The sequence below is a fragment of the Cavia porcellus genome, unplaced genomic scaffold (assembly GCF_034190915.1).
Source record: "Cavia porcellus strain 051 isolate PalLab524CR breed Dunkin Hartley unplaced genomic scaffold, mCavPor4.1 scaffold_5, whole genome shotgun sequence".
NCBI classification, from domain to species: Eukaryota; Metazoa; Chordata; class Mammalia; order Rodentia; family Caviidae; genus Cavia; species Cavia porcellus.
The window spans coordinates 63,477,908-63,494,387 of record NW_026947488.1 but is presented as its reverse complement, the minus strand read 5'-3'; the positions used below and the strand labels follow the sequence as shown (position 1 = coordinate 63,494,387).

Genomic DNA, 16,480 nt, shown 5'->3' with positions numbered 1-16,480 from the left:
ATTAGTTTTTTTGGACTTGGGGAATTTTTTCTTTGTCCTTCTTCCTTGCTTACCTCTTTTTCTTATTACCTTAAAAATGTTTTCCTCTTTTTACATTTTTCTCTCCTACCTCTATACAATTTTTCTTTTACTCCCTTTTAAATCTTCTATTTCTTGTCAGTTTTTGCTTGCCTTTACCTAATTTTATAAATTTTACCCTTCTGCTCCCTAATGAGATCCTTTGTACCACTCTCTCCTTTCTCCTGTCCAAGTTTAAAGTTCCAAAGACTTCTTTTTGCATTCCCCACCCCCAAGCCCTGTATCTTTACTAATATAACCAGAAAGCTTTATTAATCTTTTGATAGTTAACTCTGTACAATTACTGTTGATTTTTTTTCTACCAATTAGTGGAGATACAGCTGCCCCATTTAGTACTCATTAGCTTTAAGTCAGCACCCGGGTTGTCTTAGTGTTTGTACCTTAATTGTGGACTTCTTCTTTAGGATTAAGGGTGGTTCATAGCGGTTTCTTAAGGTACATTAACATCCAATTTGTCTTGGTAGATATCATCTACTATGGTGGATGATTCCCTTGACATTATCAGGGTCACATAATTGCTATTTCTCTGCAACGCAATACTTAGATTACCTTTGTGACATTAACAATACTAGCATCACTTCCCAGACAACTTGGTTGCTGGGCCAATTACACTGCATCATCCCAAATTAAGGTGGTTGGATCCTGGGGCTGTGACAAAGGATTGTAGTTAGCCACCTACAAAGTGAACCAGCCTCCTAAGGGATTAGGATGGTTGTTAACTACTGAGAACCTTAAACTAATTTAGTTATTGGTGCTATTATCATAGAAGGGGATGAACATTTTACTCTTTATCGAGTAAGGTGAGTGACAGTCCTGAGTGACCCAGATTTGGACATGGAATTGGAAATGTCCGGCAGCACAGAAAACACCTCTTCCTGAGCAAACTGGAGGCTTTTGTTACATAGTTAACAGCTGGAACCACACATATTTCACCCTAGGAAAAGATTATTACACCTCCAAAGAATCAGCCATGCTGGGACTGGGAAGATCTGACCAACAAGCCAACTAGCCAGGCTTTCTGGTAAACTGTGCAAGCCCAGGAAACTGGGCCCAGGAAGAGAAAAGTCAGATAGCACCTCCCACACACCCCTCCCACCCCACCAGGGATGGCTGGCCAGTTCAGAGGGCAGTCTGAGTTGGTGTCAACTGAGATACAGGGGCAGCTGAGTGCTTGTATTGTTTGCTTGACTTTTCAAGCCTGGGGCATGGTCTGAGCATCTACATGGAGGATAACCGTGTGCAGTATAGCCATTAGGGGGTATTCCCTTCTGTCTTGTTTTTGAAATCCAATATTGTTCTGTTATGCTTTGTTCTGATTGTTTCGCTCTGTTCAGTATTCTGTTTTGATTGCTTTTTTTTGGTTTGATCTTGTTATGTCTGGTGGAATGGACAACTATTGTGAAGATGACAAGATATACTATGGTAGCCATTGTTTTCCTGTTGTCCTGCTTTGAGGTTCTGTACCCATTTCAGTGCTTTGTTTTGATTGGATTTATTCTGTTTTGCTTTTTGGGATTTATTATCTTTAACATAAAAAATAATTTTTTAAAAAGATTATTAGATTATGTGTCTAAAGAAAGAAATGGGGTTGACAGAATCTGAGGAACCGATGTTCTGCTTATGTGGGGGCTACCGCAGGAGCAGGGTTGGCAGAGGGTCTGGTGTGGCACAGGGCAAAGGTCCATTGAGAGGCCCTGACAGCAGAGAGACTGCCCTTGAGACCCTCAAGTCCTCAGAAAATCTCAGCAAAGTTACTGAGATCAGTTTTCTTCATGGAAACTGAGGCAGGAGCTGAACTTGAGAAGGAAAACCACACAGCAGAGAAGAGGCAGAGGACAGGCAATCTTGACCTGGGGAGTTGTTTGAAGTTAAAATAGCCTCGGGACTGCCACAAGCTATGGGATGAGGGGTGGAGAAGCCGAGTTTTTGAGTCAATCTAGCCTCAGTTTCAAGGCATGGAGATCAAGTAAGAACTTAATTCATTTAATAAACATTAAGCATTAACTTTGTTCCACCAAGCCCTTACCTGGACCTTAGGGTATATAAAAACGAAAGGGTAAATGAGAAGTCACTGTAGTTTGTGATTAGATAAATCAAAAATATAAGCCAGGCTCTAGGCAGAACCTGCTTTAATGGGAAGCATTATCTATGGTCCAGCATTTATGTACACACAAAGGGCTGGGACACTGGAAATAACAGACAGCTAATTTTCTGAATAACCGGAGCTCACTGGAAAGCCATAGCATTCAAGGGACCAGAATAAAACACACCCCAGTTGGTCTCAATTTGACTCAATGGGAGAATCATCTGGGGAGCTGTAGAGTCTCGATGCCTGGGCCCCAAGCCAGAGCAATCACACACATTTCTCTGGGGGTTGGTCTGGGCCATGAGATAATTTTTCAGACTCTCTGTGTGATTGTAACACATACCCCGGGGCTGCAAACACTGGCCTAGATGGTTACACATCCGACCTCATGTGCAGATGCATAGCATTTGACTTCAAGTGCTTTTCCTGCAATCCTCACGGCTCTCCTTTGCCCTTGTTTCCCAGCTGGGCTCCCACCCTGATGGGCTGCCAGATCACCCTGGGGCTGTTACGATATCCTCAATTTCCTCCTCTTTCCCAAGTCTGGGCAGCGAGTTGGGGGCCAGGGAGGCAGGAGGTCGCAGTTGAGTCATGTGTAGGCTGCACACTCAGTCATGTGGGGGGAACTGGGAGCAGAGAAACCTGCCCCTCCCCTCCCTCAGGATGTCGTGGGAGGGAGTTCAGGGACCCGGCCACCAAATGAACGATTTTGTCAGCGCTTCTAGAAGTGGCACAGTAGATGGCTCTTTGCTCCTTTCATTTCCTCTTCTCATTCGCTGTGGCTGTGAAACTACCCGAAGGGCCTGGCATCAGAAAAGATTACAGAGGCTGATACTGGACAACCACCCACTGAAAGTCTGGCAGAATGGAAATACACCTTCATTCTGTGTAGCTTACAAGGTTCCGAGGGCCCCTGCTTCCAGACCTTGAGGGTCCCTCACTAATCAGACGCAAGAAGGAAAGAGGAAGGACCAGGGCAACTTTGCCAGAGAGCCAGCAGCTATCACCATTAGCTGTTGAGCAACACGCTGGAGCCTAGCAGTCATGGAAAGTGAGAATCCTGGGGAACAAGAGGACCCAAGTTTGCACAGAGCACTTTTTGAAGAACATGGAGATTTTTGAAGACTTCCCTAGCTCAGTCTGTTTAATTTCTCTCATTCTTCATATTTAACATAGTTGTCTGCACAGTGAAGTTGGGGCTGGATCTTATCCCCATGTCAGTCTTGACATTCGGGGGCAGGGCTGCGTATACTGCTGTATGCAATGACCAGTTGGCGTCTTGTGAGAGTGCGGATTCTTCCTCAGCGCCTTGGGGCTGCCATTATGACCCATAAGCTCTGAGCACTGTCAATGCTGACATTTGTGGCACCTGGAACTTTTATTCATGGCCCCTTCAAAAGTGTGCAAAGATGGAGGTGGACTTTAAAGTAGTGCTTTTATAGACCTAGCAACCTGGGCATACTCCAGAAAAGGAAATCTTTAATCTCCAAAAGTGATGGAATTAGTGGTCTCCATGTGACCGCGATTATAGCCCAGGGATACTGAGTGGGGACTTCCGGCCTGTAGAATCATGAGAGAATAAACTTCTGTGTTAAGCCACTAAGTTTGTGATTTGTTATAACAGTCGTAAGAAACAAATTGGTGACTAGACTGAGACAGGAGGATGACAAATTTGTTCCCCCAAAGTAGGGGAGGGAGTGCTGGAGATGTGCCTCAATGTGAAGGCCCCAGCACTGGGGGAAAACAGAGATCAATGAAGGATGAACACCAAGAGATGGGAGAATCCCAGAAGGCAGTGGAAGAAGTTTGCAAGTGGGAGATCGACTATATCAATATCACACGGGGGCAGTATATAGAGGCCAGGAGCCACCGACCTCAGCAAGAGAAGCCACCGATGACCCTGAGGATGAGGGTGCTTGTGGGGTGGCAAATGAAACCACATGAAGCAGTTTAAAGATAAAAAATGAAAGAACGCTATTAATTTTGGGGGGAGGGGGTCTATTCAAGACAGGGTTTCATTTTACTGCTCAGGCTGGCCTTAAAAACTTTGTAGCCATATTGACCTTAAACTCCCAGTGATCCTCCTGCCTCAGCCTCCTGAGTGCTGGGATTATACGGGTGCACCACCAAGCCTGGCTGATTATTCTTTTACAATGTTTCCCACACAGGACAGCAGAGAAGCAAGTGCTATCTGACAAGGGAAGTGGGTCAAAGGAGGGGTTTACTTTTAAGGTGAGAAAGATCCAGTAGAGGGAGAAATTCCTGTAGAGGGGGATGGCATTAGCCAGGGGCATGGATAGGACATCTGTAGTAACCAAGAAGGCAGGGCACATGGTGCAGCCGGTAGATAGGGGCAGGCAGTGGAATGGGTCTGTGGAGATTCTGCTTCTCAGTGAAGAGGGCATCAGCTGAGAGCGCGGGAGATCTGGTCCTCACAGACAGGGCACGGTGACGATGGAGAAGAGCTGAAGCTGCCGACCTTGTGGCTGGGGTGATGGGGTACAATGCTGGGAAAGGCAAGGAGCAGATTCCCCAGTGGAGCATCCCTAGTGGGGTGTGGCTCCACTGATATTTTGACCAGAGCCCTGGGCTATTGAGTTAGGACTTTTGGCGTCTAGAACCATGACAGAATAATTTCTGTGTTAAGCAGTTCAGTTTGCAAGTTGTTACAGCAGCCACAGGAAACAAATTGGTGACTATAGGAGGAAGAACAGAGCAGCAGAAGACTCTTTGCCCTATTGGATACCATGCACTTAGCACCCAGCCCAGTCTGCCATTGATTAATATTGAGCCCAATCTGTATTTGTGGAATGAGTGACCCAGCAGGAAGCTGGGCCTGGACTGCCCACTCCATGGATCCCTCCCCCCCCAGTCTGCACTCGAGCCTTCTCCACTCCCAGGCCAGGCAGCCTGAGAAGCATACCCAGCTTCCAGGTTTGTATTTCAGCTACAGTCATCCAAAGGAGTGCCAAGAGAGGGACTTGAGTTCTATTCCCTAAGTTTCTCAATTTGGCAAGTTCCTCCCGGGACAATGAACAAAGAAATGAAATCACAATGCTGTTGATGGGTTTCCATGACGAGCAACGGCAGAAAGATAACCCAACGGGAACCTGTCCAAAGAGTACCACTTCTGGGCTCCTTGCCATGTGCTCCTACATTTAGTGTTAGTCTGCAAACCACCTAGGACATGGGTACCACTGTTCCTTTCAGACAGGGAAGCTGAAGACTAGAGCAGGTCATTTGTTCTAAGGCACACAAAGGTCAGTGGCACAGCCAGCCCCCAGATCTGCCCGGAATGAAGGTGCTGTGCTTCTGAACACTGCACCAATCCGCCTTCATCCTCTGCCCTCACGGGAAGAGGGGATGTTCTGGGCCACACACTGACAACAACTGCAACATTCTCAGCCAAACTTTAAGAATATTTGAGTAAGAGGTCATAAGAGTGGTGTTTCTCTATTTCTTTATTAATGGGTCATGATACACAAAGACTTAATAAAAAGTTACATAAAAGGCTCAAGCATTATTGAGATGTTCAGGCATCACTCTCATTTCACAACGGCCACCTGTTAACACTGTAACAGAAAAGCTGGGCGCTCAAAGGCGCTCGATAATTCAAGTATCTTTCATTCTAAGTAAACCTCACATGGAATTTCCAACCCAATGCGTGCCAACGGGGAAGGCATACCTGTGGCTCTGTGTTTACCATAACACCTCTCAGGGGGCTCTGGAGGAAGGGGTCCCAGGTGTGAGTGGGCCACATCTCCTGGCTAAATGAGACAGGCCACACCAGGCCACATACTCTCCACAGCAGGCACCATGAGGTGGTGGGCAAAGTCCTCAGAGAAAATGTCCAGGTGTCCTCTGTGTGGCACAGGGCATGGGTGGTGGCGACAGCCCCAGTTGTGGAGCTCAGGATGGCTAGGATTACCTCTGAAGAGAAAAGGAGCCCTTTACGGAGGGTGTGAGAACAGTGGGAGTGGATCTGGGTGCTCACAATGGCAAATGGCGTGGGGCGAGGGGATTTCAGGAACAGTGCGCTCAGGGGATGGGAAGGGAATGTGGATGACAACACAGCCACAAGTCTCAGTGGACTCTCCAGTCAGGGAGTAGCGTGGCCAACCAGGTTTCCCAGACTGACCCTGCCAGGTGATGGACATCGGGTACACTACTCCAACCTGTCTGGATGCTTCCTCTGTGACATGAATCCATTTCTAAAAATGAGGTATTATCTACCCATTTTATCTATGAGGAACGGGAAGTCACAGAGGATGAAAGTTTACCATCAGCCCCAGTCAGAGGCTGCAGAAGACCCACGCTTACACAGTCTCTCCGTCAGGCACTGTGGAGTTAAGTGGTGGGCTGAATTCAGGAAAGATGGCCTGGTAGATGGGGCCAGATTTTCTGGCAGGGGGTGCGGGAGGCCAGGAGTGGGGGAACCCTTTTCTGGTTACCTTTATGGCTCAGGGCTTCATTCTAGGTCAGCTGATCTGCTTCCAGCAAGGCTTCCCCCACGCAGTGCTGCTGGCGTGGGCAGGAGACGTGTGTGTCCACAGTGGACAGAGGTGTGCCGCTGGCGGGCGGTGCCTGCTTGCCTTCTGGCAGTGGCCGCTGCCTTCTTTGCAGGGCAAAGCAAACCTAGTCCTCACAATTTCCTGCCTGGCCTCCTCCTTCATTTCCAGTCTTCTGCTGCCACTGAACTGCATGAGTGCCTGCTCTGGGCATGGCTCAGAAGAGCCTAACGATTGGGAAAAGCCTCATCCTTCTAGTGTTTAAAATACCCATTAATATTTATTACAGGATACTGGGAAACATCTGAAGTGCCTCATCTGAAATGCTCTCTTTTTTCCTTCCTTTTAGGAACAGAAAAAAGGGCTATTTTGACAAATAGTAAGTTTGACTAAGAGAAGTCCGAAGTTTCCTTCTGGAGCTCCTCGGTGGGGCCCTCCAACTGGTGATGCTGCAGGGTGAGGTGCCCAGAACTCTCTGAACTGGAGAAGGATCCGCGTGTCCTGGAATCCTGCCAGAGCCTCACTTTCCATGGGTTTCTCTGCATCAGTTTCTTTCTCCAGGCAGGATCCAGGCCACCTGCTGGGAATGTTCATTTACAGATACACATCTGGAAAGCAAGGTCCCTAGCCGTGCAACCTTGTCTACGACTCTCAAGTGCACCCTCCTGCTGTCCCCAAGCTCCCACCCTGGCTGGAAAAATTGTCTTTGTTTCCACCGGTAGCACCAGAGAGGGAGGTGCATTGTCAGGCAGCTGCAGGGGACTGTCCCTTGCAGAAACAGGGGTATGGGAGCAACATCACCAGCCCACCTTTGCTTTTTCCTCTGCTATTGTCAGGATCTTACCTTGGGGCTGGGGATTTAGCTCAGCGGCATAAGCACCTGCCTTGCAAGCAGGTGGTCGTGAGTTCAATCCCCAGTACCGGAAGAAAAAAAAAAGAAAAAAAACCAAAAGATCCAGGAGAGTGAGTGAGAAAAGTGTGTGCCAAAAGGCAACTAAGTCTGCAACACTGGAAGGCTTTGCTCGTTTCCTGGGCCATAGAGGTGGAGGTCAGCTGACTCAGAGAAATGGCTTTAGTCCTGGTGGTATTTTAGTGATAACAGGATGGAATCCTTTGGGGTACGATTCAGCATGAACTAAGCTTTCTGGATAGTGTCCACCTTAGCTTCCTCTGATGAGTCCCGTGTTTAATCAGAGGGGCACCAGGCAGCACCGGTGAAGGGGTGAAGCAGGAAAGGACAGATCTGAGACACTAGGAACTTACACAGCTGGGAAGACAGAACTGAACACTGAGAAATAAGTGGACGTTTTGCAAAGCCCATCTACTTACTTTAGCTTGTACACTTGAAGGTAATGAAAGCCTCTTTTAGAACTGACATACTCATGCCAGCCTTTCACTTCAGCAAATTAAAATTCTGTTTTCCAATATCTGCATCTTTAACCATAGCAACGCCTTGCACTTCTCTCTGGTTTCTAGGCGCGAGTAGGGCCTGTTTCTCTCCCACATCTGACCCACGGCCCAAAGCCTCCACCTACAGTCCCCACTAACTTCTGTTCTCTCAGTCTCTCTACTTCTAGTATTGGGTTGAGTTTGGCACTGCTGGAAAAACTCAGTCAAAAAGACAACAGCACGATTTCAGACATGTCATCAGAGAGGTCTGCCGAAGAGCTGGGACTTCACCAGGCAGTAGGCACAGAGCCCTTTAATAAAATAATCATCACTAAAATAATTTAAAAGTCTACAAAAGACATCTGAACCCAGACACTGTAGAATGGGTCACGGGGAGGAAGCTTGCTCATGGCTTGTTTGGTGCTCTGAACGTGGGTTAGCACTTCCACATCAAACCAACACTATGTAGTTAGAAGAAACAACACAGCCACCAAGAGGGGGAACTGGAGTGAATCAACACTTGAGGAGCCTGATGCTGCTTCTGTGTACAGGTGGCTTCCTTGTCTCTCTTAGGAGATACGGAAAAGCCAGTGCCCTCCCACAAAGCCAGACCCTGTCTGCTCCCTGCTCTCCCTCCCTCTCCCCTTTCCTGTGCCAAGTCCTCTGGCCAAGGGTCGTGGTTAGAAATGGTTTTCAGTGTAGTTAGGCAGTGGAGAGTTCCAAGGGCTGGTCGTGATCGCTGTGCTGGGGCCTCGGCTGTCACAGTATCGCACACTGGAGTTTGTGGGTGCCAGTGGCACGGTCTCCTCGCCATTTGGTTTTCTTCTTCTTCTTTTGGCTTTTTTCTGGAATCTGTTGCCTTTTAAACAACGAAGAGCAGAAAGACAAAGTTAGATTGGGCTTTGCTGTTCCTCCACCCCGTCCCCCTTAATCTGGGTGGCAGGTAGAGGGGACCAGAGTGGGAGCCTAGGGAATCTACTCTCCTAGCCACTGCAGGAAGGCCTGGAAGGACAGCACCTCAAGAGGGCAACCCTGCAGAGGGAGAGGAGGGGAAATCTAAATCACCCTACTGATGGGAATTTCTGAGGCTGTGTCTGTATTTACTAAATCATAAACTCATCAGAGTGTTGGCCTCTGTTTTTGTGTTTCATAGTTTAAGTAAAATGACAGACCAGGTGCAAAAGCTTCTTTTTACATTGTTCTTGTTAACTTTTCCTATATCAAAACCTGACCTTGGAACTACAGGTCCGTAACCAAGACATTCGCATATGGGAATGAATCCTAATGCAGGCAAAGGCCCAGAAGCAAATCATTTCGAGCATGCAGAATACCAGCACAACCACGGTGGAGGCTGCAATATTTCCGTGACACTGAAGAATAATGAGCAAATGAGGTGTGGAGCACATGTGTGGGGGGACTGAGATGGCAAAGGGGAAAACACTGTTCAAGTCCTGGGTTTGTCACTGGCACAGGGATAGTGTGCTCAAGGCATAGCATTTGAGAACCATGGGTTCTGCGGCTCATGTGCTGAAAAGCTGGGGAATAGGATAAAAAGGGTGGCAGGGAGGCTGTTTCCATCACCAGAATATGAGGTGGGCAGAGTCTGACCCGTGACTCTGCCAGGGCTCTTCGTCAGAGCTGCTGATGCCTGGCTCTGGGGTCAGTGTTGGTGCTTCAGGGAAACACCCTAGAGTGCTCTGAGCACAGGGCAGAGAGGAGGAGAGGGGCCTACTCTTTCCATGTTACAAGCACCGAAAGCTTCACAAGAGGAAAATCCTGAGGTGGGCAAGTTTTCCACCACCTTGTGCCCCTCTGGCGCTGCCCTGGGCAGAAATCATGTCTATTTATCCGGAGGGGTGTCTCCACTTAGGGGCCCAGCAACCTCACCCACAAACCCACACATGGCTAGGGTAGCTGCAAGGAGATGGAAAGTGCAGGGGAAAGAAATGGAAGGAAGTGTAATAAATGGTGAAAGAGGACTTGACCAGCTCAGGATGACAGCTGCACCCCTGCAGCCCTCCAGCCGCAGCCTGGCTGAGCCACTCTGTGGAGCCCTGTGCCAGGAGGGTGCAGTGCTCACCTGATGACTCTAACGAGGTCGTGGAAGGCCTTGTCCACGTTGAGAGGCGGGTCCTTGGCACTGGTTTCTATGTAAGGAATCTGGAAGGCAAAGCTCAGCTCTGTCAGAGTGGCACCGAGCTCCACGAAGCCCTGTTCCACCCCCACGGCCATGAGCTCTAGATACTCTGAGGAACCTACATGGTTTCACAGCCCCTGGCCCCCAGGAACCTCAAACCTCCTTTGGTGGCTTCTTTCTGCTCTTTAAGATTGGAAAGTTTTACTAATGGGTTTTTCAAATTCTCTCTTGTCCTCTAGTCACAGAGATATTTAACAGCTACCTAAAAATAGAATAAAATGATCTTTTTATATATCCAGAGACTAAAGATTGTTACTGAGATACACTTTGATTCATTTTTCTTGCCGAGGTCCATTTTTCTTATCCTCTTTCTGCCCCCTCTGGAGTAGACACACAGGGAAAGGTTTAGAGAGGCTGGACTGTGAGCATTCTGACCTGGGGTGACCCTGTCCAGTCTATGCCAGCCCCACCCATGATGCGCATGCCAGGGTCAGCTTTGGCTTGGCCTGTATGTGAGCTGGGAGCCCAGCCAGGTTTATACAAGAATAATGCTGAGGAATCACTGCATGGTCGGGGGGGGGGGGAGTTCATGTGGGCACTGTGGTTGACGTGACCCCCCAGGCCACATCCCATCCTGACTCTTTGGCTGCACTGGAGAAGGGTGACCAAGTTGTCATTTTAGAGGTGTGTACAGTACTAGAAAGCACTGTCCAGCACGTATAGTCAGTGATCCCTGGGGGAAGTAAGTCAGATTGTTCACACTGGTGTGGCTTCAAGCCCGGGGCTGATGGAGCTGACAGACACAAAGGGCACAGCTCCGGCCTTTGACATCTTCAGTGGACCAGCATTTGAGGTTCCAATAACCCTGAGAGGGAAATGCCTGGGGCTGCAGGCTGTGCCACTGTGGGCTACTTGGCTGCTTGGGCCTCAGCCACCCTGCCTAGCTGCAGCCTCATGTTAACCTGCAAGGTGAGAGCACATCCCTGTTCTGCAGTGGGGAGCCAGAGCTCTGCGACACACCAGCAGGGCCTCTGTGTCTAGTGTCTTAAACAGGTACAAGTTCCAGTGCCCAGCCTGGCTTCCCACGGACAGCCAGGGTTGTGGAGCTCAGCTCTGGGGCCTCTTCCAGCTGGGGACCGTGCCTAGAGCAGTAGGTATCTGTGTGGATCAAGACAATGTGCCACCCTGTGCACACCAGGGACCAGTAGGAAAGCACCTATAGTGTACCTGCAACCTGCATGGAGCCATCTGTGTCCTGTACTCCTGCCAGCTCGGTAAGCTCTGCTTCCAGCAGTCTCAGGCTACTGCTGCCTGTGTTTCCACCCCATGGCTCAGAAGGAGATGAGCTGTGTTATTGCCCAGGTACCCAGACACCGTCTACCTTTTTTTCTGGGGTTTCTGCTTCCACTAGTGAAGAAAAACTGATGTGCACTATCTTGGAACTTCTGCAGTTTATAAGCAACAGGACCTCACCTAAGGGAAACTCTAAATAGCACCACTAAACTCCACCAAAGGACCAGGAAATATCATCTTCTGCATTAGGCGGGAGGACGTATGTTGGATCGCTGAAGAGGAATGTATGTTGGAACGCCTCATGAGCAATAGCTAGATGTCACTGATAGCAGCATGCCAGATCACTTGGTCAAACAACAAATGAGGTGGCAGCATTTTATGTGGAGAGAACAGTATCAGGTAGAGTGATTAGAGACCTTTGCCCTGGTGAGGAGGTAGCACTTGCCAGCCATGAGTCCCCAGAGGCTCCTGTGTCTCTTTCCTTTTGATCTGCTGTCAGAGCAGTTCCTTACCCACCCAGAGCTTCTGAGATGGAAAACCCTCTGCACGCCCAAGGAGAAGCACTTAGCAAACCCTCCTCAGGTCTGAGGAGGGACCAGCTGTGATAAAGGAGCCCAAGAATGAAATGCAAATGGCACCTCAGACCCACCTCTGTTCAGGACAGCAGGTGCCCTGCACATTCCCACCACACCCGTTTCTGATCCCAACCTCTGAGGTCAGCTCCTGGATTGGCCCTGCCTTACTTGACTCATCCCTGCTGTGGGAGGGAGGCATTGTCTTCCCTCAGCTCCCAGATAGCCGCTCTGAGCCTCGGACATCACTGACCACTCAGTCCTTCCTGCTGATCCTTCTTGATCTCCCCACATCCACAACAGTGAAGCGTCCCTGTCCTCAACCCCAGGACTCCTTCCACACCTCCATTCTCCCATGCTCTCTTCTTCCCCCACCCCTTCATGGCTTAAAATTCCATCACCAGATGATGATTTCTGATCTTAACCTCCAGACTGGGCTGTCAGAATTCTGTCATGGCTCCTCCATTTGCCACCAACAGGGAATGAGACCCCAAACCAGCTTCCGGTCCCTCCCTACACATCTCCTCCTGCTGTCCTCCCCCACTCACTGACCCAGTGCCCGCTGGTCTGCTGACAGTGCTTATGCCAGCTGGAATCCACTGCTTCCTCCCACCCTCACGAGCACCACTCACGTGGACCCTGCAGCAGCCCCTACCTGTCTCTTCGTGCTCCATGTGCTCAGTCTTGCTCCCTGTGAACTGTTCCCCACCTGATCACCACAGAGGTGCTCAGATGTGGTCAGACCATGAGGCTGCTCCTCTGAACCCTCCAGCGTTTTCCCTCCTCATGCTAGTGAAAGCCCATAAGGCCTAAAGCCACCTCTCTGGCCTCACCTCCTCCTGCTCAACCCCTCCTGCTTGATGTGCTCAGCCTCCTTGCTGCTCTGCAAACTCCCAACTCAGGGCCTTTGCATGGATTATTCCCACTGATAACAATGATCTCTCCCAAGATATCTGCATGGCTCATTCCCTTAAGTTCTGGCTGCAACAGACCCTTCCAGAAGCTTCCTCTGCCCACGTCATTCAGAGAGCATCCCCCTGCCCTCCACATCCCTGTTCCCCTTCCCTGATTTGCTTCTTTCCATAGCTCATGTCACCTTTGGATGAAGTCTAATTAGCTTTATTTACTGTATGTCACCGTGAGGTAGGGATTAATTTTTCCCAGGGCCAATGAAATGAATGAACAAGTGGACAAACAGAAGGGAGAGACCTGCAGAATCGACAATAGCACGCTCCTTCCTCTGAGTGCAGAGTGAACTGCTGGGCAGGGGGCAGGGGCGGCCTGAAAGCAAACGTCCCAGCAGGTTGAGAAGCCTTGCATATAACCAACCAGGAGGCCAGGGACTGTGCCAGTGTGGTAGGGGGAGGTAGACACCCATTCAACATCAACCAGAGGGAGAGGGGATCACAATGAACTAGAAAAACTAAGATGTCTGCTGATGCTCACAACGTAGCCTGGGGCAACCCCAGTGTGATCACTTGTGAAAGGGGATAACTGTTCCTCCCACTGGTGTGTCTGTGAGGGGCAAATAACATGCACATGTGCTCCTCTGGCGTGATGCCCGGCACAGAGCAGGGTAGGGCACAGGGCAGGGCTCAGCGAGAGAGCTGACGCCTTAGACTCAAAGCCAGGTGCTGGCTCAGCTGTGGACAGAAGCCGTGTCCTCTCCAGAGTCTGGGCTGAGCCCGGGTGGATCAGGGCTCATCCCACAGCCTTCAGGGGCTCCTAATAACTGGAAAGATGTCTGTCTCTGTTTTGGAAATATCCCACCATCACACTTTACACACACACACACACACACACACACACACACACACACACACCTACATTGTGTTTGGTCGCCATTTCTTTTCCTTGCTCCCTCGTGATCTTCCTCAGGTGCATCAGATCAACCTTGTTGGCCACGAGGACCATTGGGAATGATTCCCTGGGAGGAAAAACAGCAACTGTGTGAAGCCATCCACCCCCTTGTCTGCTTATGGTGTGCAGCCACACTTACCGCATGCAGATAACACACAGCATAACACATGGAGAGGGGAGAGCCACGGGACACAGTGAAGAGCTAAAGGCTTGGACCAGAGGCCCACCCCCCTCACTCCATCCTCTGCTGTGCCAAACCGGCAGCGTTCAGCGACGATTCATGAAGGGCAGGGTCTGGTACAGCACAAGCACATGGTCAATGGCGGCAAAACAAGGCGCCCCACAAAGGAAGAGTGGGATCCAAAATTGAGATTCTGTGCCCAAATTAGCATCCAAATTGAATGAGAAGTCATCTCATGATGTCTGTGTAGGCACTGGATATTTTCACTAAAATGCAGTTTTATAGGTGAAGGATGGTATTATATTACTTTCCTTACCCTTCTTTGATTAGCAATGAAATTAAATATTTTCCCACAACTTGGTTATTTTATGCTCTCTTTCATATATTTGTATCTTTGCATCTCTTCAGGGGTATAGTTCACATTACTCTATTGAAGGGGTGTGTGTGTGTGTGTATGTGTGTGTCCCTTTACTGGTAAGGTTATTAACCCTTTTTCCTTTGGAGTAGATGTTAATTGAATTTTTTGGTCTTTGCTGGAATCTGTTCAAAGATTGCTGTTTTCCTGTTGGCTTGCCCTTTTATTTTCTTTACATTTCCTATTTGACAGCCAACCAACATTATGAGTTGCATTAAAACAAGCTCCAAACTATTTAACTGTTCTATACAATGCAAGAAAAGACAGCCCTCACAAACATCATTTGGCCAATAACCTATTATGGGGAGAAAGTTCATTTTTGTTTTGCACATAATATAATTTAGTTAGGTTGGAGTTAGAAAACAAAGATATCACCTACCATCGCTTGGCTGAGGGGACAGTTTATGGAGTTAGGCAGGAGATGGTCCCTTGGAGCCTTGGAAGCAGACTGCCACCAAAGGAAGAAACAGAGGCATGGGAGGAACCAACAGGGCTGGAGAATTGGGCTATGGGTTCCCCGCCCCAGCTTCCTGTTGGGGTCTCCGAGGCAGAGGTAGACCAGCGGTCCTGTGGGCCAGGAGTAGGAAGGCCCAGCCCACCGCTCTCACCTGTCCTTGACACGCAGGATGAGCTGGTGGAAGCGGTCCACATGCTCAAAGCTGGCTTTGTCAGTGACGGAGTAGACGATGAGGAAGCCGTCCCCCGTACGCATGTACTGCTCCCGCATGGCACTGAACTCCTCCTGCCCAGCCGTGTCCAGCACTGGGGAAGGAAAGGCCACTCAGGGGCTGCCTTGCACCAGCAGGGGCCTCCGAGGCCTTCAGACCCCAAGATGCTGCTGTCCTCATTGTGGCTGTGCCATTTCCCTGGGGATGCCATGTGAGGGCCCCTGTGGGGCTCGGCTCCTTCAGTGTACAGCTCAGCTTCGGCCTGGTGCTCACTATGCCTCAATTTTGAGTCACAGGCGAACCCTGAGGCCATGCTCGTAGTAGGTATTTACTCAGCCTACCCTGAGGCCATGCTCAGCTTTCACTAAGTCCCCAGAAATAGGCTCCCACCCATGCAGAGGCCTTCATAGCTGGGGATTCTTAGGGAAGTTACTAACTCTGAGCTCCATCTCCTCCTGTTAAATGGAAAGAATGCCTCCACCCTGTACCCTGAGGAAGTGCATGTTTGTAGAGGAGGCTGAGAGAGCCCTGAAGAGGTCATGTGGCTAGAAGGGGCCCTGGCCCCTGTATGGACAGACACTAGGTGAGCCAGAGGGAAGGCCTGGCCCTCAGCATTCAGGGTCCCTCAGCTCCTAGGCAAGAAAGGAGAACTGGGGCAGGGACCAGGGGCATCTAGGGGAAGGAGGCAAAGGTCCTTTCCTCCACACCACCGCCATCCCCAGGCCCCTGATGCTCTTTTCCTCCTGCTGGGATAAAGTGCTCACCCTGCTGGCCTCAGAGATCAGAGAGACAGCAGCCACAGCCAGGATCACCCTTCAGCAGTGCAGGGCTGCAGCTTCAGCCCCACCAAGCAGAAGCCTGACCCTGCGGCATGCTCCACACCCCTGCTGCCCATCTGGCCTCCCTTCCACCTTCTCAACTCACACCACTCTCTGACCAGACCCAACTGCTCCCTCTCCCTGGAGGCAGTGGAACCAGTAAGAGCCAGTGTGAAGCCAGACTACTGTGCTGAGTCCAGTTCACTCTTTCTGGGATGTGACCCTGGGCAGGCTCCCTTCTCTGTGCCTGCATTTCCTAAAATGAGGACAGCCATTTAAGTTAATATGCATAGTGCCCTCCGAACGGGGCTGGGAGCCCTGGAGCTGTACCTGCTGTGAGAAAGCTGCCACCCTCACTCAGAGCTTCTCTCTACCGTTGGCCTGGGACTCCTCCCTTTGACCACACTGCTGCCCACCCGCTCCTCTTGTCTCAGCGAATGCCGGTGCAGTATTTTGCTGGCTGATTCCCAGGAAT

The 16,480-nt window shown here is 49.8% G+C and overlaps 1 protein-coding gene across 8 annotated transcripts in view; it reads right to left on the bottom strand.

The window, feature by feature from the left end:
- Nucleotides 1–5,607: 5,607 nt before the first annotated feature.
- Nucleotides 5,608–16,480, bottom strand: part of Mras (muscle RAS oncogene homolog) — a 53,772-nt gene continuing 42,899 nt past the window's right edge. For 7 of the 8 annotated variants that reach the window (XM_003476744.5, XM_063249065.1, XM_063249066.1 and 4 more), the window contains 4 exons: nt 15,128–15,281; nt 13,891–13,990; nt 10,142–10,221; nt 5,608–8,920 (listed from right to left, as the gene is read on the bottom strand). In XM_003476744.5, coding sequence (XP_003476792.1) covers nt 8,821–8,920; nt 10,142–10,221; nt 13,891–13,990; nt 15,128–15,281 — 434 coding nt within the window. In that variant the 3' untranslated portion in view covers nt 5,608–8,820. Of the gene's footprint in view, nt 8,921–10,141; nt 10,222–13,886; nt 13,991–15,127; nt 15,282–16,480 lie in introns of all 8 variants that reach the window. The other variant, XM_063249067.1, reaches the window with a different exon arrangement.